Source organism: Mustela erminea, chromosome 10 (assembly GCF_009829155.1).
Source record: "Mustela erminea isolate mMusErm1 chromosome 10, mMusErm1.Pri, whole genome shotgun sequence".
Taxonomy (NCBI): domain Eukaryota; kingdom Metazoa; phylum Chordata; class Mammalia; order Carnivora; family Mustelidae; genus Mustela; species Mustela erminea.
This window is the reverse complement of record NC_045623.1, coordinates 79,695,262-79,718,956: the sequence shown is the minus strand read 5'-3', so window position 1 is coordinate 79,718,956 and position 23,695 is coordinate 79,695,262. Positions and strand designations below refer to the sequence as shown.

Here is a 23,695-nt window from a genome sequence, read left to right as displayed (position 1 = left end):
GTCTATAATCTTTTATACCCTTAAAATGTATAAGCAACTTTATTTACTCTAAAAACCATGTAGTGGTGTACTACAAATAAATTGAGTACCTCCCTACTTCTAGCCTTCTAGCAACTCACTGCTGCACAAATACAAATAGATATTTGAAAAGTACGATTAGGGGGCACCTGAGTGGCTCAGTGGGTTAAGCCTCTGCCTTCGGCTCAGGTCATGATCTCAGGGTCCTGGAATCGAGCCCCACATCCGGCTCTCTGCTTCCCCTCTCTGTCTCTGCCTGCCTCTCTGCCTACTTGTGATCTCTGTCTGTCAAATAAATAAATAAAATCTTAAAAAAAAAAAAAGTACAATTAAGCCAATCTATCTTAGACTAGAAATTCATGATAAATTTTCCAAACGTTAAAAAAAATTTTTTTACAGAGACCTGGATTAGCAGTAGTATAGTTCTATTAACATAAAAAAATAAAAATTTACTGCATTTAGAGATAAGGTTCAGTAAAGAAAACCTAATTGTAAGATATGAGGAATTTGGAGAGACCAGAAATGAGAGAGATTTCCTGTGTTGGTTTGGCCCTAGAAATGATCAGTATCAATGATAGAAATACAGCAAGTTAATCCCTCTTTATTTATGTTGACTCTTTAATTAAAACCAAGAGCTTTTGCTTTGACAGAATGAGAAGGTGTTTTTTATTTTTAATTTTTTTTTATTTCCTTACTTAGGATCTGAAGCAGCCCATGGCTGAAAGGAAATCTCAACTCGATGCTCTTGCTTTTGATACTCAGTTCTTTATCTCAGAGCATGCCCAGGACCTATCCCCTCAGCAGAACCGGCAAGTGCTGAGCCTTCTGAGTGAACTGCAGAGGTCCTTCCAGGATCTTGTGGAGCAGACCGCAGCTCAGATGGATGCCTTGCAGGGCCATTTTCAACAAATGGAGCAGGCAGCCCAGGTCAAGGTCAGACTGAACCAGCAGCTGGGCTCACTTTATCTTTTGGGGTACCTTCTCTGTCCTTGAGATTTCTGGTCAAACTCCATCTGTCATGATTCTAGGAGCCTGTGTTGACCAATTTTTGAAATTTCATTTCCTCCAGACCATTCTGTTCTGGTCTAGGAGGCAGCTCTTCTGGCTGTATTTCTTGCCATGTTTTTGGTTTTATGTGTGCTGTGAGAGAATGTGCGTGTTTACGTATGTATGCACGTGCAAGTATTTTCCTTTTAGTTAGACTCTACCCTCACTGTGTCTCATTGTGTCTGACTTCCAAACAAAAGTCATATCCTTCGTCCTTATTTCTCCTCCTTTCTCCCTCAGCATTCTTTTGACAGCCATTAGGAACAGTTAGGTATTCTGAGCTCTTGAGAAGAATGGTTCTGAAATGAATTTTATTCTGGGGCTTTTCACATGATTAACCGTAATATTCTTTGGCCTTCTTCAAACAGCTGACAACGAATTTTTTATCAGAATTGTATTAATTTTTTAGCACTTTTTAAATCATGATTAATTTCTAGCACCTTTCTTTACACTATGATGCCCAGTGCTCATTCAGTTATGGAAAACAGGGTGTAAAACTAGGTGTTAACATTTTTTTAAAAAAAACCATCCTATCACCATCTGTCACAACCCTCTTATTGCAAAACTCAACATAATTCCATTGATGGTAACATCATAACCTAAGGTTACCAAGAATGATGCTTAGGCATCTTTGCTGTTTGAACAGTAAGTTGGAGTTGAACAAGATGGTATTAGAATGTCATTATCAAAAAAAAAAAAAAGAAGAAGAAGAAGAATGTCATTATCACCAGCAATCTATCTCAGGGTCACCTTTATTAAATGTTGTGCAAAGTTAAATGGAGCCTTTGAGTTAGGCTCAGCCAAAATTAAGTTAGTCAATTCCATATGTCCCCACATTACTGCTTGTTGTTCCAACTGTACTGAATTGAAATAAAATATGGATGCAACCTTTCAGGTTACTTTCCAAATCTGAAAATTTGCAATATCCTCACTTGGAAACATATATAACACGGTGTAGTTTGTGGATAATTAATGAAATAGCATTGGTCTGAGGCACTTTAAGACCCACCCTGGATCCAGGGTAGGCCCCTGAGTTGCAGCAAGTGGTAGAACTGCATGTGAACATTCTCTCCGAGCGCATAATTAATTCCACAACATTTATTAACCTTGTTATTGTCAGAAATGCTCTGCTTCTCTCTATATTTGCCCTGAATGCATGTGTATGTCTGTGTGTTAACTTGTTTGCTTTGCTTTTTTCAGATTCAGTCTGCACCCATCCTAACCCATGGAGATCCCGTTTTACAGCTGAAGAGCTCTTAGGAGTTCTCTTCCAGAGCCCTTCTATTTGTCCTAAAGAGGGGGAGAGAGGGCCAATGTGGGCACCTGTTTGTAAGTGCAGGTGACTAAACACCATCAGAAGGTAGAAACTGGTGGACAATGTTCTAGAAGGATGGTCAGGAGAACACATCATGCTCAATGGCTCAATTAGGTGCTTCAGTGTCATATAGTCGAGATGAGATTTGGAGAAAGGATCAGGCACAGAAACATATTCCCTCCCTCCCTGTGGGCCTGACTTTTGTCTTTGATATCACTTGTAGACACCTGAAGGAATGAGCCAGTTGCTATTCTTGGGCAGTTTCCTTCTCAAAATAGCCAAGCCGCTCATGCCTGGCATGTAATCATTCCATTTAATGGGTATCTGCATTTATGAGACGTTTGATTTATAAAGTTAGCTCAATTATTAAGAAGCTCAGTTAGCTTATGAATTATCCAGATTCTTGATCCCCCCCCCCTTAATGCAGTCCTTCTAATGTTCTGTATTTTAACTTAGTATGTAGCATATCCTCTAGTTCTGGTGGAGGACTTGATCATAACCACTAATTTGTTATTATCTCCATTATCATTTATGAATTTGAAGCATCTGGGTTCTCTGTTCTCCATTTCCAGGACTAGTAACAGCAGTCTGGAAAGGAACTCCCAACCAAAACTGGGGAGCGTTCTCACCTGAAATTACCCCTGAATATAATCTAAACTGTTGACCCAAATCAACAGATTGTCCAAATGAGGGGAGCTTTCTGAATATGACTTCTGTGCTTTTTCCTGTTCTAGTCTCTTACCAACTCTTCCATCCTTAAGATATAACCTTTCTGTTTTACATTTCAGGGAGCTATCTTGTATTTGTAAAATGAGAATTTTTAATCATCTCTTGACCCCTTTGCATTTTAATTAGACCCTGCAGAAACAGCAAAATACCTGTCACCAGAAACTGGAGGATCTTTGCAACTGGCTAGGACGGGCAGAAAGTGCATTGGCAGGCCACCAAGGTAGAGCTACCCAGCAGGATCTCTCTGCTTTGCAGAAGAACCAGAGTGACTTGAAGGTCAGTATGAATTAATTCACTTTTCTCTTCCTTCAGCAATTCTTCATAAAGGCTTACTATGTGCCAGGCACAGTGCTTCATGCTGGCAACAACAGTAAATATCTCTGTTCTCATGAAGCTTAGAGTCTTGTGGGAGAGACAAACATTATACAGATAAGCACAAAAGTGAACATGTAATTATTAACTGTCACATATATAGGGGCACCTTGGTAACTCAGTTGGTTAAGCGGCTGACTCTTGATTTTGGCTCAGGTCTTGATCTCAGGGTCTTGGGATCAAGCCCCATGTCAGACCAATATCCTGCTGGGCCTTGTAGGCTGCATTAAGGATAAGGAGTGGTGGATGCCCGGCTGGCTCAGTCAGTAGAGCATATGACTCTTGATCTTGGAGTTGTGAGTTCTAGCTCCACGGTGGGTGTAGAGATTACTGTAACTTTTTTTTTTTTAAGATTTTATCCATTTATTTGACACAGAGAGAGAGAGATCACAATTAGGCAGAGCAGCAGGCAGAGAGAGGGAGAAGCAGGCTCCCTGCTAAGCAGAGAGCCCGATGCAGGGACAGATCCCAGGACCCCATGACCTGAGCCAAAGACAGAGGCTTAACCCACTGAGCCACCCAGGCGCCCTAGAGATTACTTAAAAAAAAAAAAAAAAAGGTTGCCTGGGTGGCTCAGTCAGTTAAGCATCTGCCTTTGCCTCATGTCATGATCCCAGGGTCCTGAGATCAAGTTCTGCATCAGGCTCCTTGCTTGGTGGAAAGCCTGCTTCTCCCTCTGCATGCCAGTCCCACTGTTTGTGCGCTCTCACTCTCTCTCTCTCTTTTTCTCTCTCCCCCCACCCCGCCCCTGATAAATAAATAAATAAAATCTTAAAAAAAAAAAAAAAGGCTAAGGAGTGATAACCAAAAGAGTATAGAGGACCAATCAAGTCTCAACTCAGCTAGAATCCAATTGTCAACTCCTTTGTATAGAAGAATGATCTCTTTGAGAACAACTCATTACAAAATAAACATCATGTTTGTGGACGGTCTCCTTTTTTGTCTTCATTAAATATTTGCTTAGAAATTTAAATTTTGCTCAGAAAATTAAGTACTAGAGGGGCACCTGGGTGGCTCAGTTGGTTAAGCATTTACCTTCTGCTCAGGTCATGATCCCTGGAGTCCCAGGATCAAGCCCCTGCTACCCGCTCAAGCACTACCTGCTCAGCAGAGAGCCTGCTTCTCCCCTTACCCCTCACCCTGCTCATGTGCTTGCTCTCGCGCTCTCTCTCTCTCGCTTTCTCTCGCTTTCTCTCTCTCAAATAAATAAAATCTTAAAAGAAAATTAAGTGTTAGAATATTTCTTAAGTTAAAAAAAAAATTCTTAGAAGTTCTTATCTGCATTGGTTTAGGCCTAAACCCTAAGCAGATTATAGTCAGGGACATACCCCTGGTGCAGGTGTGTGTCATCCTAGCCGTGCCATCTGTGTGCTGTTAGCAGCCTTAGAAGAAGGAATGTTGACATCTCTGCCCCCCCGCGTGTTCATGTGTTAAGGATTTACAGGACGATATTCAGAGTCGGGCCGCCTCATTTGCCAGTGTTGTCAAGGACATCGAAGGCTTCCTGGAAGAGAACCAGGCCAAGCTGAGCCCCCATGAGTTGACAGCTCTTCGGGAGAAGCTTCATCAGGCTAAGGAGCAGTATGAGGCTCTCCAGGAACGGACTCGGGTGGCCCAGAAGGAGCTGGAGGAAGTGGTGACCTCAGCCGTACAGCAGGAGACTGAAAAGGTAACCAGACTTCTTTGATACATGGTATTTTTCAAAAAAGAAAATTTTGGCATCTGGCAAGTGAAGAAAAGGTAATAAGGGGAAACTGCCTTACAGAGAACATAGAATCATAAAAAGAGGCTACTTCAGGAGCTGGTCTGTGATTTGGGAAGAAACTTCCTAAAGGACTTTAAGTCAGGAATAGTTGGTAGGAAGTTCATATCACCCACCCCACTCCCAAAGAAAAAATATTTTTACTCTCTGTGTACTCAGTACTCTGATTAGAAGATCTTGGAAGGAACTTAGTTAAGAAGGGTAGTACCTTGGGGAGGAAAAAGCAAATGGTACATTTCAAACATGAATCTAGATTGATAATCCAAGAGCACAAAGAGGAAGTATCTGGGGAGTCTCTGTGTGCCTCACACTATCCCCAGGTTGTCCTTGCAGATCAATGGAAACTGAGGCACTGGGATAGACCTAGGAGAAGATAAAGTCTTAAATGGTATTCTGCACCCCCCTCAACCCTGGCAGATTGAATTAGAATCCTTTGTCTGGCCATGGATTCTGACACAAATGTGGGTGGGGGGTAGAAAATATGGAAAAGAGAAATAAATTACCTGAAGAGGAATTCTGAAATATATGAAGGTATCACTTGGCATAACCTGTTTAATTAATCACAGTACTTGAACAGTCAGAAAATGGAATTCAAGAGGCAAGTTTTAGGACTTAATACTCTGTCTGGCAGAAAAAGGTTGGGAGAAGTCTACATTTCCCTTAGGGAAGGGCAGCTGGTAATCCAGAGTGACTATACTGTTTCTGATCCTGCCAAGCCAGGCCGTCACTTCTGCACACCTATGAAGGATTCCATGAAGCCTTGCTGGGCTGCCAGGACTAAATCATCTCTTAAAGCCTTTTAAATCCTGGGTTTTGCCACCCCCACCCCTTCTACACCCTTTATCATAGGCAGCAAAGCAAGGTTTATCCCGCAATAGCAAAGTGGTAGTACAAAGCTCTCGAGGTGGGATGGAACCCAAGGGGGTTGCCCCCCCCTTTTTTTAAAAGCAGTGAGATAGGGGCACCTGGGTGGCTCGTGGGTTAAGCCTCTGCCTTCGGCTCAGGTCATGATCTCAGGGTCCTGGGATCAAGCCCCATATCAGGCTCTCTGCTCAGCAGGGAGCCTGCTTCCCCCCCACCCCACCTCTGCCTGCCTCTCTGCCTACTTGTGATCTCTCTCTCTCTATCAAATAAATAAATAAAATCTTTTTTTAAAAAAAAGATTAAAAAGGAAATAAAAGCAGTGAGATACAGACAAAAATCTAGAGATTGTTTTAACTAATTGTTTCTCAACAGATGTAGAAGATGCTCATTCTTTTTTGTGGATGCAAAGACCATTTACATGTAGTCTTAGAGCTTCTCTTCTTTAGCATGAAAGTCTTGCTTTTTTCTTAACCTTTGTTTGTACAGCTGAGTATCTAAGGCCTTCTTACTAGACTCCTTCTGTGGCTTTCAGAGTAAAGCAGCAAAGGAACTGGCAGAGAATAGGAATAAGATTGATGCTCTCCTGGACTGGGTGACTGCGGTGCGATCTGAAGGACAGATGGAGCAGCTGTCCGGAACTAGCCTAGGGAAAGGAGCCTTTGATACCACGGATGCTCACAAGGGGGCGAGCCAAGCCCCAGAGGAACTGGACAAGCAATGTGAGAAGATGAAGGTGAGAATGTTAGCCTGTCTTCACTCTGCTGGGCACCTCTCTGCTGCCCTGGGCAAGTCACCATAACCACCTTGCCCCTAAATCCAGTAAGCACAGTAAGTATGTCTCAGTTCATGCCCTCTTTGATACCTCAGCACTTTGACACTGTTGAAACACTTTCTTCTTTGCTTTTCCAAAGTGCTACTCTGCCCTGGTATTCCTTTTTCCTTTCCTCTGGCCAGTTTGTGAGATACTGCTGTGCTTCCAGGAGGCAGCCGCAGCCTCTTCTCATCTTTCAGAATATACTTCCTTTGGGCAGTTCTATCCACTCAAGATATTTCAGCTACCACCTGTACTGGAGAATTCCTACCTAAATGCCTGTGCGGAGCTTCAAACCAGTACATAAATCCATCTGCCTGTTTGTAACTTGGAACCACAAGCAGTTCAGCCTCAAAAAATGGAGCTTCAGTTTCCTGTAACATACCTCCACCCCATCAAACTTGTTCTCCTTCCTCTACTCCCACTTCATTGCCAGAGCTAGACATCATCTTCCTTTCCCTCCCTACTCTCCTGTATCTAATTAGTCATCAAATCCCCTCTTCTTAGATATCTTTGAGAGTCATCGCTGCTTCTCTGTTTCCCCTGAGCTATGATTGTGGTTTGGACTACTGTCACCTTCCATTTGAGTTGTTATGGCAGCTTTGACTGGTCTCCTTGCCTTGTACCTTCTACCCTCCCTCCTACACGACTAAGTGATCTAAAAATGCAATATCCTTGATTAACCCTTTTTTTAATGGTTTCCTGTCACCCTCAAGAAACTATTCCTTACTCGCTCTTTATCTCTACCCATGTATTCATTATTCAGCAAATATTGAGCACCTGCTGTATGTCAGGCATTGGAGATAAACCAATGAACCAACCAGAGGAACTGTTTCCTAGGATATTAACTGGCATATGTAGGCATACTTTATTGCATGATTGAAAAACAATATGTTTAGGGAAATTAGAAAACACATGGATCACCTATTTAGTAGTGACACCTTTATAGCAAAGAAAATTTGGCTTAATTAGAATGCTTCTACTGAATAGCCTATGTCATTGCTTTGTTTTGTATTAATAGGATTTTCCCCTCTTGCATGCTGTTGTTATGCTTAGAGATACATTGTAGGGTATCCCCCAAAGCTGTGACAGTCATAACAGCACAGAGCAGAAATGGTCCTGCTGTCACAGAACTGCTGGCAATAGTCAGCCTGACCAGGGAGCTCCTCCATCCTAGGAAGGAGACTGCCTTACTTGTGGATGGATGAGAATGGGAACACCTGGGGGGGGTGTACAGACAAGCTATGGTACTACCCCTTACTATCTATTTGAGAAGGAAAGATTTGTCAGCCTAGCTTCTCTGAGATAATGTTGGAAGCTGATGCTATAGGTTGCTGATTCAGGTTGAAACTGGACAGTGTTCTGGTAAAAATTAGGCTATTGTCCTGATCTAGGAAGTTGCATAAACGGTATAGGTAGGCAAGAACACTGATTGAATCCCCACTATTGTCTATTAGACTCGGGAAGAACATTTTATTTTGTTTTATTTAAAAATTTGTATATTTACTGGGGGAGAGAAAGCTTGCATACAAGGTGGGGGAGGGGCAGAGGGAGAGGGAGAGAGAACCTCCAGTAGACTCCCTGCTGAGTGTGGAGTCCCATGACCTGAAGATCGTGACCTGAGCCGAGATCATGACCTGAGCTGAGATCATAACCTGAGCCAAAATCAAAAGTCAGATACTTAACTGAGCCACCCAGGCACCCCTAGACTCAGGAGGAACATTTTAAGAAAAAAAAACAAAACAACCACATCTCCCTGAAATAACTTACATTCCATTGAAATAGAAAAAAGGTCCATGTGTAAGCACATAGACATAGCACATACAAATAAAAAATACATATTACCTGTGCTCCAGAAATACAGTTTACTCTCACTGGAGTACAACTTGTTTCTTTAAAGGATTAATTTTCTAAGAACTTTCCTAGGTGGGACAGTGTTCAGGGATATTTCACAGCTAATGGAGGTCATGATCCCAGGGTCCTGGGATCGAGCCCCACATCAGGCTCTCTGCTCCGTGGGGAGCCTGCTTCCTCCTCTCTCGCTCTCTCTGCCTGCTTGTGATCTCTGTCAAATAAATTAAAAAAAAAAAAAGAATGGTTTAGTGAGAGCCAGATTCTAGTCTTAATTTGTCCCTTAACTGCCTGACCTTAGTCAAGACATGTAACATGCATAGATATTGTCTACTTATATTGCCATTTGTGCCCCAAATCACTTGAGATATTATATGTGAAGTCTCTTAGAAAACCCTGAGATCCTACATGTATCAGTTCAGCTGGGACTAGTATATGGCATAATGTTTAGATAGTGAGAGATATTGAGAGATACTGATTTTTGAACAACTAGAAAAGTGGCCTATTGAGATCTCTCTCTACTTCTAATTGTAGACATAACCGAATTTTTGTGGTATCCCTACTGATCATTCTTTGTTTGGGGGGAATTTTTTTGCCAGGCCCGTCACCAAGAATTGCTGTCTCAGCAGCAAAATTTCATCCTGGCCACCCAGTCAGCTCAGGCCTTCCTGGCCCAGCATGGCCACAATCTCACGCCTGAGGAACGCCAGGTGCTACAGGACAAGCTAGGAGAGCTAAAGGGGCAGTATGCGACTTCCCTGGCCCAGTCGGAGGCAGAGTTGAAGCAGGCTCAGACACTACGGGACGAGCTGCAGAAGTTTCTACAGGACCATCAAGAGTTTGAGAACTGGCTGGAGCGGTCCGAGAGAGAGCTGGAGAACATGCACAAGGGAGGCAGCTGCCCCGAAGCCCTTCCCTCCCTGCTAAAGCGGCAGGGGAGCTTCTCAGAGGACGTCATTTCCCACAAAGGAGACTTACGATTTGTGACTATCTCAGGGCAGAAAGTCTTGGACACAGAAAACAGCTTTGAGGAAGGCAGAGAACCATCAGCCACTGGAGACTTAGTGAAGGGCAAGCTGAAGGATGCAACAGAAAGATACACTGCTCTCCATTCAAAGGTACCATGAGAGTCCTGACAGCCTCTGCAGGGGTGGGAACCTTCACACAACAGTGAGTAGTTGCTGGGGCTTAGGATAAGAACCTTAGGACATAGTGAGTGAGCTGAATTGTATATTGACCACAGGCAGAATGTCTTTATGAGCTCTGCAAAAATGTAAAATGTGGAGGCCTGTGGGCTAATGCCCGATCCCAGCAGTATCAGGGGTATGTCACTCTGATAGGGAAGGTGGAGGTGCTCGCCCTGCCGTACCCTGACCAGCAGACGTGGGCTCCCTAGAGACACAGTACAGGGGAAGCTGAAACCATGTACAGTCTGTATTCCTGCACAGAGCATCTAGGGTACATCCTTGCCTTCCTCCCTATCAAAGAACTCCTGTTAGCTCCCAAACTGTAGAATCCATTCAGTTCTTACCTGTCTTCTGCACTTTGCCAACGTCTCTAACCTAGCCAAAAGGAGCACTCTGTACCTCCCTGTCCTTTTCTACCTTAGCCTGCAACCTGATGTGTAGTTCTTTGGTGGCTTGCCCTACACCTCACTTAGTCTTCATGAGTATATAATGTAAAGTTGGGATGAATAGTATGGATCAAACAATGAAGGCCCAGCTTTCGGAGATGGTTGCTGCTCATCTGTTCCTGGAGGCCTGGGTGCTACTCTTCACTGTGGTTAGAGTGAGATCCTGTAACAAGGCCAGATTTTTCTTTTCTTATTTTTAAAGATTTTATTTATTTATTTGATAGCATGAGAGGAGAGAAGGTCAGAGGGAGAAACAGGCTCTTCATGGAGCTGGGAGCCTGATATGGGACTTGATCCCAGGACTCTGGGATCACGACCTGAGCCGAAGGCAATGACTAATCCAACTGAGCCACCCAGGCACCCAAGGCCAGACTTTTCTTTGGACTGTGCCTAGGAAGCTGCTGTCTTTAGCCGGACCTTGCATAAGCCTGCTCTCCCTTTTTTCTCTGATACAGTGTACACGATTGGGCTCTCACCTGAATATGCTCCTAGGCCAGTACCAGCAGTTCCAGAGCTGTACTGACAGCCTGAAGGCTTGGATGCAGGCCTGTGAGGCCAGTGTGGAGAAGCTCCTTTCAGATACTGTTGCCTCAGATCCTGGCATTCTGCAGCAGCAGCTTGCAACTACAAAGGTAGGCCGGGACGTAGGCTGTTCTACCAGATGGGTAGAGTACCCCCAAAATAAAACAAAGACTCATAAAGGCAGTGGTTGGGATGCCTTGGACCAGATCTGATTCTTAAACACTTAATTCTAACATCTGTGGGCATGAATAAACAGAAGTATTCTTTGTAGAATATTCATAGTAACACTATGCTAAATAGCCTTTGGTTCCTGGAACCAGCTTTGATTACTCAGAGGTTTTACTTTTGGCCTTTTTCATGGACAAGCAGCAGTTGCAGGAGGAATTAGCTGAGCACCAAGTCCCTGTAGAAAAGCTCCAAAAAGTAGCTCATGACCTCATGGAAATTGAAGGCGAGCCAGCCCCAGACTGCAAGCATGTTCAAGAAACTACAGGTATGAAGCAGCAATAACAAGAACACTCCCTTAATTCTCGTGCATGCCACTGTTTTGTAATACGTCAGACTGTATTGTACAAATATGTGTGGTGCTGGCTAGGGGCCGGGACACAAACAGCAAGAGCTTACTGTCCAGCGAACTTTGTTCTTGTACCATTGAAGGTCTTTGCAATCTGGTTTCAGCTCCTTTCCCCAGGCATGCTGCCCTCTAGCCATTCCCTGCTTCTTTCCTTTCCCAAGTAAACTAGTCATTTTTTCATTACTTTACCCCTGAAGTTTTCCCTGTGATTCAGCTGCTAACATTTATTGAGAGCTTAGCATGTGTGATGAAATCTTGCTCAAGCTCCTAGATGTACCTGAGCGGTTACTTCCTTTGTAAAGTCCTGGCCACCACCTCCAAGCCCCAAAAGAAATAAAAAATAAAAGAAAGAATCATTCTTCTTTCAGCCTTCTCTAATACGTTACTCTTAGCGTCAGTATAGCACTTGCAGTTTTATTTTTATGGCTAGTTGTGATGTACCCTTTTCTGCCTATGCTGAATGTTTATAGTCTTAAGTTTATAGAAGCCAGGGACTTACCTTAATTATCTTCAGTCCTCAGCATCCAGCACAATTTCCGGCACTTGGTAGGGGCTAAATGATGCTTTGTGAATTTGGCTCAAATACAAATGCACCTTAAGCTTATCCCTTCTATTTGTCTTAATGTCTGTTATTATTGTAATTAACACGTGTGATTTATATACGTTGTTTTTAAAAGCACAACGTGAAAATAGTCTCCGCTCTCTTCTCATGGCCTTGGTTTTCCAGATTCCATACTCAGCCGTTTTCAGAGCCTGTCGAGTAGCTTGGCTGAGCGTTCTGCTCTGCTGCAGAAGGCAATTGCCCGATCTCAGAGTGTCCAAGAAAGCCTGGAGAGCTTGTTGCAGTCCATCAGGGAAGTTGAACAAAACCTAGAGGAGGAACAGGTGGCGTCCCTGTCCCTGGGAGTCATCCAGGAAGCCCTGGCCACTAATATGGTGAGACATAGGCCCAAGAGTTAGCGTCAATGGCGTATTTGCTATGTTCCGTGATTTCATCATTTTGAAAAAGTATCAGGAAAAGAATTCATTTCCATGAATCCTCTAATAAGACTTGGAGATGATGACTAATCCACGTAAAGATATTTCTACCCAATTTCTAAACCATTTAAGCTTGAGGAAGAGTGGCTCAGTGAAGTCATTAATGGAATGCAGTGGGGAACTAAGGGGATAGATGTTTGTATTCCAGAAGCTCATTCATTTGTAGGCCTGCCTTCCTTGAGCAGGTGAGCCTGAAATTACCAGAAAATTATTGGTTTGTGGCTTGAATATCCTAGGATAAGTGAGCCAGGAGCTGACCGACACATTTTTTGGTGACAGAAATTGAAGCAGGACATTGCTCGGCAGAAGAGCAGCTTGGAGGCCACCCGTGAGATGGTGATGCGATTCATGGAGACAGCAGACAGCGCCACAGCTGCCGTGCTGCAGGGCAAACTGGCAGAGGTGAGCCAGCGCTTTGAACAGCTCTGTCTCCGGCAGCAAGAAAAGGAGAACTCCCTGAAGAAGCTTCTGCCCCAGGCGGAGATGTTTGAACATCTCTCTGATAAGTTGCAGCAATTCATGGAAAACAAAAGCCGGATGCTAGCTTCTGGAAATCAGCCAGATCAAGATATTGCACACTTCTTCCAGCAGATCCAGGTGAGACTATATCTGCCACAGTGGCAGAACAAAGAGAAAAGAAGGGCAAGGAGGGGACCAGCAATCATGGAGTCCATAGTATGTCAGTCAGTCATAGAAACCCTACCTACATTCTCTTAAAGAATTATCACAACCAGGGGCGTCTGGGTTGCTCAATCGGTTGAGCGTCTGCCTGTGGCTCAGGTCATGATCTGAGGGTCCTGGGATTGAGTCCTGCATTAGGCTTCCTGCTCAGTGGGAAGTCTGCTTCTCCCTCTGCCTCTGCCTGCAGCTCCCCCTGCTTGTGCACATGCTCTCTCACTCTCCCTTTCAAATAAATAAATAAAATCTTAAAAAAAAATTATCACAACCACGCTGTAAACTAGATACTGTTTGTCCATTTTTTAAAAAACACCTTGGATTTATTTTTCACGCATTCTGCATGTTCAGCCCAGATCAGTGGGGCTATTTAGCTCATCATGGTCACTCAGGGATCAAGTCATTGCTGACTTTATCCTGCCCTGCACCTTCATGACTACCGCTGCATCAGGGAGAGGGCATATCAAATCCATTTTCATTTCATGAGTTAAAGCAGGTTTCACACCTGGCTTTCAAGCGAGTGGAGAAATGTGTTCCTACCGTATACCTAGTAAGTGCAGTTAGAAATGTTTGACGAAGTCTTACCTACGAAAGATACAGAGACATGTGCAGGAGGAGGATAGTAGGTCAGAGTGTATGCCTATACTTAATTTGACCAAGGAGTGGCCACCTTGGCTCCAGGTGCCTACATTGCCACCTATAGGACCTCAGCATTCCTTTGTCCCCACATTGTTGCCTTGGGATTATTCAACTAACTTTCTCCATATTAAAGTGGGATCTCATACTTTGGTTTGCTATCCTTTTTGAGTTTTGTTTTGAGTGATTTCAGATGTACAGAAAAGTAGAAGGAATGGCACCAGCATCCTTCTCACCTAGATCCCAGTCTGTCAGGATTTCACCATTTTACATTCCCACCAACAATCCATGAAAGTACCTGTTTCCCCTGCAGCCTCACCAGCAGAACAGCATTTGAGTTCCTGTTAATCTGATTGATACAACATAATATTTCGATGTGGTTTTTATTTTTATTTCTTCTCTGATGAAGTTGAGTATATTTTTATACATTTAAGGGATATTTATTTGCCAACTCTTGGTTCATGGCCTTTACTATTTTCTGTCAGGGGTTCCTTTTCTTCTTTCAATTTATGAGAGTTTTATATTAGGGAGATTGGTTCTTTATGTGTGATATGTTGAAAATCTTTTTCACAGTTGTCTTTTGTCTCTGCTTATAGGGATTTGGGCCATGTAGAAGGCTTTTAAATGTTTACATAGTAGATTTTATCACTTTTTATTGAACATGTATTTTTTAAAGTCTTTTACCACACCCAGGTTTGAAGGAATTCACCCACGCTTGCTTGTAGAATTCAAATAATTTCTTTCATTTACGTTTGAATCTTTTAACATTTCAAGTTTATTCTGAGATAGAGTGCACAGTATGAATCTAAGTTCTTTTTCTAAACGTCTCTCTAGTTATTCCCAGTATCATTTCTTTGAAAAGTCCATCTTTTCCCCAGTGATTTGAGAAGTCATCTTTATCAGATACAGAATGTCCATGTGGACTCAGGTCTGTTTCTGGATTTTCTGTTCTGCTTTGCTGGTCTGTCTGTTCATGAACCAGAGCATGCTATTTTTTATTCTAGAGCCTTCGTGGTTTTACTATCTAGGAGGGCTAGTCTCTCTCTCTGTCTTTTTCTTTCAGGATTTTCACACCAGTAACTGTACATTTATTTTTCCATGTGAACTTTAAAATCAGCTTTATTAGGGTGCCTGGGTGGCTCAGTGGGTTAAAGCCTCTGCCTTCGGCTCAGGTCATGATCCCAGGGTCCTGGGATCGAGCCCCGTGTAGGGCTCTCTGCTTGGCAAGGAGCCTGCTTCCCTTCCTCTCTCTGCCTGCCTCTCTGCCTACTTGTGGTCTCTGTCTGTCAAATAAATAAATAAAATCTTTAATAAATAAATAAAATAAAATCAACTTTATTAGTCATAGGGGGAAATTGGTATTTTTTTAAAAAATTGGTATTTCTATTTGGATCATGTTAAATTTATTTATTCACACATGCATGTATGCACACATACATATGCACACACACATATCTTTATGGATGTCTTCCCATTTATTGAGGTGTGCTTGTGTCTGTCAGATATTTTAAGGTTTTATTCATAAGGGTTTTGCATGTTTCTTGTTAGTTCGTTCTTAAAATTGTACCTTTTATGCTGTATATTGTAAATGAAGTTTTCACTCTTGATTTTATGTGTTGGTTTTATATCCTGCTACCTTATTGGATTATTTCATTGTTTAATTGTATTATTGATTCTCTTGGGTTTCATAAGTATACTTCTATAGAATCTGCAAATATAGTCTTAGCTCTTCCAATTTGTATACCACAGATTTTCTCTTACCTAATTGCATTGGCCATTATCTTGAATACAGAGTTAAATAATAATGGAGAGTGTATATTTGCCCTGTTTTACAGAAGAGATAGGCTATAGGAGCTTAGAGAAATTTAGTAGTTTAAGATCATAAGCTAGAAGTAGCAAAGCCGTGATTGATTTTCAGGAGTCTTTTTGACTCCAGAAACCTCCATTCTTTTCATTCTGTCATGCTGCCTCCCAAACCTTTGAACATTTGTTTAAAAGGAGACAATATTCTGGGGCACCTGGGTGGCTCAGTTATTAAGTGCCTGCTTTCGGCTCAGGTCATGATCCCAGGGTCCTGGGATTGAACCCCGAGTCAGACTCCCTGCTCAGCGGGAAGTCTGCTTCTCCCTCTTCTATTCCCCCTGCTTGTGTTCCGTCTCTCACTGTCTCTCTCTATCTGCCAAGTAAATAAATAAAATCTTTTAAAAAATAATAAAGGAGACAATATTCATTTTCAATTCCTAGCCACTCTCAGGTGGCCTGGAAAAATTCTCCGTATTTATTGCTTTGATCTAGTAGTTGACCCAGTGAGCATGCCTCTTTTCTTTTTCCCTCTTGTCCTACAGACTGGGGGGACTTGCCTCCGATTTAATATAGATATCTATTTTTTTAGAGTGTATTTATTTATAATAATCAGGGATTTAGTACATTATCCTGTTTGCTTAACAGGAGCTCAATTCAGAAATGGAAGATCAACAGGAGAACCTTGAGACTCTTGAGCACCTGGTCACAGAACTGAGCTCCTGTGGCTTTGCACTGGACCTATCCCTGCACCAGGACAGGGTACTGAACCTCAGAAAGGACTTCACAGAGCTACAGAAGACAGTTAAAGAAAGGTGAGTTTTCATATGTGTTGGTCAATTGGGGAAGCTCTTTTTTTTTTTTTTTTGCTATTGAATAAAATGATTTTCTCTTCTTCCTTTAGTAGAAAAGATGGCATCAGGAAGTCTGCTACTGAGTCACAGGAGATTGGAAAGTGCCTCTTTTAGGCAAAGCTATTTAATCTACTTGGTGCTTAGTGGTTTTCTATTACTAAATCATGAATTCCTTCTCAGTAATGGGGCTCAGTTTCCCTCTGTACAGTTAATAGCCCAGATCACCTGGACCTAACAGAATAAATGTGGGACAGCAAGTAGGATTATGACAGAATTTGAAATAAAGAGAAAAATGGGAGGAGACTTTCCAGATGTAATTAATAGATATATTGGTTCTCTTTCTGCTTGCTTTGACCACATTTAAGTTGTTTTGGAGGAGAGTCTGGATTCTTCTTTTAAGGGAAACATGGAAATATATGACAGAGGTGGCTGATTTCAGATTATCTGCTGACTGTTGAAATGCAGTGATTGCATTAGAAAACCTCACATGGATTTAGGAGCTTGATCAGACTTCCTCTCTTGGTTTAGCCATATATAATCTTGATTTGGCAAGTGACTACCTGAGGAAAGTGACTGGAGGAAAACAGTTGCTCAAAACAACACTGTAAGCCTCAGGTTACTAGTGGAGAAAAGGGGGACAGAGGCCAGGAAAGCTTGTTCTTCCTCTGTATTCAGGGCCATTTAGCTGTAGAAAGAACCAGGATCTCTGGCTTGAAGTTTGATAGATGTGGCCACTTCCAAAATTTAATTTTGAAATAGAATTCTCCTTTGTCCTTGGCTCATTTTACCCATTTGTATGCTCCCCCTGTCCCCAAAGATTTTATTTATTTACCTCTATCTCTAGGGAAATAGAGAATGAGCAGAAGGGAGAGAGAGAAGCAGGCTCCCCGCTGAGCAGAGAGCCTGATGTGGGGCTCAATCCCAGGACTCTGGGATCATGACCTGAGCTTAACCAACTGAGCCACCCAGGAGCCCCTAGTGTACTAAATCTAACTTCTCTGAGCCTCCATTTCAGCGTTTTGTTTGCTATCAGGATTAGCATTTGAATTAGGCCTTGAAAGAGTCAACTACCTAAAAAGTTACAGAGCTGGACTTGAGATCCAAAGCCTACATTCTTTCCATTGTATCATTGCACCTAAATAGCAGGCTCCTTTTTGTTTCTCTCACTTTCACTTTAGCCTGGAGTAAGATTGAAGACTCCTCTCCCCAGAAATGTCCAAACAAGGGCAACAGATTCCTTAGTTTGATGTTCTCCTACATTGTATGTGCTGATTTAGCCAAAGCTGCTGTGGAACAGATTATGGGAAAGAACAGGCCCTGTAAGGAAAAGATGCTTAGAGTCCCAGGATGAGTGTAGTTTTAGTCCAACTTGACATCTTTATGAAGCTTAGTCTGGCAAGTAACAAAATGCCTTCGATGTTGACAGAGAGGAAGATGCGTCATCTTGTCGGGAGCAATTGGATGAATTTCGGAAGCTGGTTAGGACCTTCCAAAAATGGCTAAAGGAAACTGAAGGGAATATTCCACCTGCAGAGACTTTTATGAACATGAAAGAGCTGGAAAAGCAGATTGAACACCTGAAGGTAGGTGAACCAACAGAGCTCCAGGAGCCAGGCTAGGCAGCAGTTTGGAAGTTTGTGTGGCCAGGGAAGTGATGTGACAAGTCCAAGTTATCCTTCTGCATCAGAATAGAAATCCTTCCATTTTCTTTATGTGATTCACACCTACCCCTACCCAAGCACTGAGCACCAAAATGTCTCCTATTTAAAAAACAAAACTAAAAAAGTAATCTGGGAATAAGGTCTACTAGGTTTCAGCTGTTTTTCAGATGTCTCTCCTGCTGTGGTGAGTCATAAAAAAGATAGTTGTTAAAGTCCCGTCCTTGAGAAGCTTACACTCTTCATGTGTGTTTGAGAATTAGAAAGTTATATATGAGCAAGTTACCAGATGCATGATCAGGAAATTGAGGAAAGAAGAACTAGCTCTACAGCTAAGAAAGGAAAAGTTAGAATCAGGTGGTTGGATGGTACCTTCCAGAGTAGAATCAACCTTTCTCCCATCCCTGGCAGAATTCCTTCTTTGAATCATTCAGCCTCTGCTTGCGCCTCTAACACATCTCTTCTTTTTGTTGAAATCAAGCCATATCTACCTCCAGCTACTGCTTGTGCATTCTCCTTATTTGCTTAGTAAAGCCGGATTTATTTTCGGCCAGATGACAGGGAAAGAGTTTGGTTGCTTTCACAGAGGGAGTGCCAGGAGCATTTGCTATGAGGAATCCTCTAGGGCAAAGGCTTTCCAATTTCTAGGTTCACAGTGTCCTTAGTGCTTCAAGAAATTATTCAGGGTTCCTCTAGGGATAAAAAAGAAAAGAAAGAAAGAAAAAACTAAAAAGTCTCATTTGCTACCTGATTAGGTCTCAGTAACTTCATAGTGGTTGTTCACATGGTGTCCAACAGATGTCACTGTACTTCCCTCAAAAATTTAAAATACCCAAAAAAAAAAAAAAAAAAAAAAAAATTTAAAATACCCTGTGAGTCGATGCCTGGTTTGCTAACTGTGGCTCTTTGGAATCTAGAGTGATTAATAAAGTAATTGATAGTTGTGAATTCACAAGGCTCAGTTTGCAGTTAGGCATCATAAGCATGGCTCTTTCTCTGCTTCTGGGCAGCTTAAAGTCAAAAACAAACTAAGTAGATTGTCAGGGAAATTCAGTGTGGAGGAAGGGATTCAAGGCTAAGAAGGTACCCCTGCTTTGGAATTAGTGGAATTCTACTTCTGTGACAGGCGATCCACATCTAGAGACAATATGACCTAGTTACTCAGATGCCTTTGTTTCCTAATGGTTTTCTATGGTAGTGAGAGCTCCGGCTTTAAGAGCAATATAAAAGTTACCTTGAAAATGCAAGTATAGCCTATGTGATTCTGTGTATTTCTCTACATCTCAGTATCTAGCTTCACATTTTACTCTCCATTTGCCATTTCCTTTCTATTCTTTACATGCATGCCGTTCCCTTTTACTACCTTATTCTTCACTCAAAGCTGCACTCCCTCTAGGCAGAGTTAGATGTGTCTCCTCTTGTGCTCTCAGAGTTTACTGACTGTCTATATTTCTGTAATAGCATTTATCACATTATAATTCAGTTGATAATCTGACTTCTTAGTTTTAGGAACTGTGCCATAATCCCATTTTGTATCCTCAGTGTTAGGCACGATGCCTAGCCTACAGTAAGTCTTGATAAATAATTGATGAATGAACAAATGAATGGGAAGATCCTGAATATTCCAGGATATCATTCTTTCACATCATGGCTGGCTAAACCAAGATCTTGCAGTGGCTGAATATACAAGGGTGGTCACTTAATGCTTATCAAAAGTTTAGGGGATATATGTACAAGAGCAGGTGTCCCTACTAATGAGAAGAATATCCACAGATGTCACTTACATTTGGCTGTTATGTTAACAGTATCTTCTAGATGACTGGGCCAGTAAAGGAAGTTTGGTGGAAGAAATCAACTGCAAAGGCACTTCCTTAGAAAATCTCATCATGGAGATCACAGCTCCTGATTCCCAAGCCAAGACAGGTGAGTATAGGCTCTTAAAAATGCAGTAAATAAACATCATTCTTCCCTTTGACTGTTAGCCTTTGGTTATGACCCCTTATTTAATAAAAGTCAGAATCAAGGTTGACATGAGAATGAAGGGGAGTGATCCACAAGCAGTCTTCCCCCTCAACCTGATCTGTTCCCTTTTTGCTAGCTATATAACTTTGTTCCACTTTGCAGAATTCCTTCCTGTGATGGGAAAAAGTTAAGGGATTAGTTGGCCTAAATGAACAGAGAAGGATTAAAATAAGATTTCCATCTTGGCAAGTTTCTTTTTTTTAAACATGGAAATGGATGGCTATGTATCATCTTTAAATAGAGTCAGCCCTGGAGAGTATAAGCAAGATATCTTGAGAGAGACTAGGTATTTAGGAGTCAGTGTTGGTCTTTCAAAGACTGCCACACTTCCTGGAAGTGAATACAAAGATTGTGCCCAGATGTATGAATAATCTCTGGTTGCAAATTAAGTCTTTCAAACAAAATCCGTATGAGCTTACAGTCACTTTCTGGTTTTTTAATTGGCATCTCATAGGTTTTATTGCCAGACTGTGTTAATGTACACCTACGAATTACTTCAGTTGTAAGGCAAAAGTTTATTATTTCCTCCTGAGAACAGCCACTTTTCTGTTGAAGTTTGAAGATCTCTTGGAACTACCCAGAAATGACAACATTTCAGGGAATTGGTGATTCTTATATTGCAACACATGAAACCTCTAAGTTCAGGGACTTACTAGTGTGTGACTACATCAGGAGTCAGCAAGCTTTTTCAGTAAAGGGCCATATAGTAAATATTTAAGGCTGTGAGCGACATGGGCTCTGTCACACTACACATCTCTACTACTGGAGCACAAAAACAGTCATAGACCATATACAAGTGAACGGATGTGGCTGTGTTCAAATAAAATTTTATATACAGAAATAGGCAGAGGGCCAGATTTGGGCAGGATAGTTTTTTGACTCCTAGACTAGAGCATTGGTTTTTCAAACATTTTAAAACACTAAAATATTTTTTAAAATAATCTCAGATAGAACTCTACTACATAAAACAGATACAAATGGTATTTTGTTGGCATAAAGTTCACCTATAAGAAAATTTATAGCACTTTATCTATTATGAAATTCATCAGTAAAAACATTAAGACTATTTTAGGGAATATAAAGTATTTTTCTTTTTAATATTTTATTTATTTATTTGACACAGAGAGAGAGATCACAAGTAGGCAGAGCAGCAGGCAGAGAGAGGGGGAAACAGGCTCCCCGCTGAGCAGAGAGCCTGACGAGGGGCTCGATTCCAGGACCCCGAGATCATGACCTGAGCTGAAGGCAGAGGCTTAATCCACTGAGCCACCAAGCGGCCCTGGAATATAAAGTTTTGACAAAGGATATTTGGATGATAGCTTTATTGTGAGATTTATTTCTCCATTTTGTTTGGTTGCATTTTATTCAGAAAATACAAGTCATGCAGATAAGTAGTTGTAAAGGATGATGAATGTTTTAAAAGTTCACTTTACGGTTCACCTGTGTCAGAAAAGATTTCAAAAGTCTTGGAAATGGACAACAGAAAAGTATGGGGTGTCCTTTCAGTGAAGTGTTAGGCATTGTCTAATAGGCTTTGGGAAATTATTTGGTTCTGAGTGTGCATCTTTAACTGTCCTAGAGTTTTGTAGATAATTGATAGTAATGTAAGTGATATTTGTCTATAACAATTCAAGTAAATTTTGCCCGATGGGAAAGATAATCTCAAGTATTATTGTCTTGTAGATTGCTTACCAGTTTCCCATTAATTACTCATTTATTAATTTCCTCAAGAGTTACGGGGTAGAAATTAGACATTTAGTACAGGTGAAAGAAGGGGACTGAGAGGGCATAGTAACTAAGATGTCACCCACTATGTAAGTGATGCAACCTAAATTCAAATACAAATATACTTGATTCAAGGTGGAAAGTTCACTTTATAGTCTCAGAATACTCCTCAGTTAAACTGAACTAGAAGCTTGAAAGTAATGTAATAAATTCTTGTTTCCAAGTTAAATCACCAAGAATTTTAATGAAGAATCACATTCTTTTCTTAAACATAGAAAACACCTAAAACTGGCACAGAGGACAAAAGCTTGCCTATGACCTGACATCATCATAACCTGAGGTGTTAAGAATTCTGTTACCACATGGTTCTGCCCTAATGAGAGCCTGCTTTGAGTAGATGCACCTTAGACTTTCTTGTCACTTTCTTTAATATATAAACATGTGCTGTAGATGTCTTTCTTTGTAGGAGCGGACACGTATAGGTTTCACTCCTCTGTCAAGTGCTGGCGAAGAGTTACAGTTTTTCCAATCAGTGACACTCAAAAAGAAGTTTAAATGTAGGCGGGGAGGTATAGGAGCTATTTCATTGTCTCCCCAAAGCAGCATACATTGGTTGTATCTAGTGAGTTAAGATGTGGTGTTCAACATAATCGAATATGTGTGTTTTCTTGCCCTTTCTGAGTAGTCAGAAATATATTCTGAAGATTAAATCTAAACCAAACATTTACAGAGTCCCTAAAGCACCTCCTTTGCTGCTTTGAAGATCACTAACCTGAGTGCTCTCAAAGTTCTGTTCTACCTCTGAAAAATTATGAATATTACAGTTCTTGACATTTGCGTAGCTCTTTTTGTTTCATAAAGTACTTTCATGTACACTCCCTCATTACCTCTCTCCGGTGACGCCATCAGTGCTGACAGGATAGCTAGTATTATCTTCATATACTAGAGAAGACATTGAGGTCTATCTGCAGACTAAAGCTCACATACCGAGTGAGCAACAGTCTTGGCCAGGATCCTCTTCTCCCAATTACTAGTCCAGTTTCTCTTTTCGTCATCCCCCTATTGCAGTGGAATATAATCTTTTTGTTTGATCCATTTTTTCCCTGAAAATACAGTAATATTGGGGTGCCTGGGTGACTTGGTCAGTTAAGTGTCCAACTCTTGATCTCAGCTCAGGTTTTAATCTCGGGTTCCTGAGTTCAGGCCCTGCATTGGGCTTCGCACTGGGTGTGGAGCCTACTTAAGGAAAAAAAAAGAAAGTACAGTGATGTTAGCATTTGAAAATTTCACAGTTAACTATATTTTGATATATAACCTTAACATAAACTTTTCCAGTGAAATCAGTGCACATGAGAGTTTTATTCTCTCCTTGTAATGTAATATTATATCATGACTATTCTTCACATTTCTCTATAATTTCTATAATTACATGATCTCATTTTTATTTAACTTGGGACACTCCTAAAATACAAGGAATCAACATGGGGAGAATATAGATAAAATCGTGGTAATTAGAAACAGAAACAAAGGCCCAAAGCAGAATTTATGGGAATATTTATGAGTCAGGTTTATTGGCGCTTAGAATTCAGTTTTCTGGTAGGGAAGGAAAACAGAAAGTCTTGGAAGAAAAGACAGAGAATCTGCCTTTTGAAGCAATAAAAGGACTCACTTTGGATGTCTTTATTAAAAGACTACTGCTTCTTCTGTCCTAAATTACACTCATTGTTCATTTTTATCAAGTTGAAGGACATTGATGTTAAAGTTGAACCTTTTTGGCTTTATTGTAAAT

General features: G+C 41.4%; 1 protein-coding gene across 1 annotated transcript in view; it reads left to right on the top strand.

Moving 5' to 3' along the window:
* The window catches only part of MACF1 (microtubule actin crosslinking factor 1), a 339,095-nt gene that overhangs the window by 223,756 nt on the left and 91,644 nt on the right, over positions 1–23,695 (top strand). The window contains 11 exon segments of the mRNA XM_032302100.1: positions 3,236–3,385; positions 4,917–5,150; positions 6,640–6,840; positions 9,369–9,887; positions 10,858–11,034; positions 11,294–11,417; positions 12,226–12,434; positions 12,816–13,133; positions 16,296–16,462; positions 17,928–18,084; positions 19,965–20,082. Of these exon segments, the coding sequence (XP_032157991.1) occupies positions 3,236–3,385; positions 4,917–5,150; positions 6,640–6,840; positions 9,369–9,887; positions 10,858–11,034; positions 11,294–11,417; positions 12,226–12,434; positions 12,816–13,133; positions 16,296–16,462; positions 17,928–18,084; positions 19,965–20,082 (2,374 nt within the window).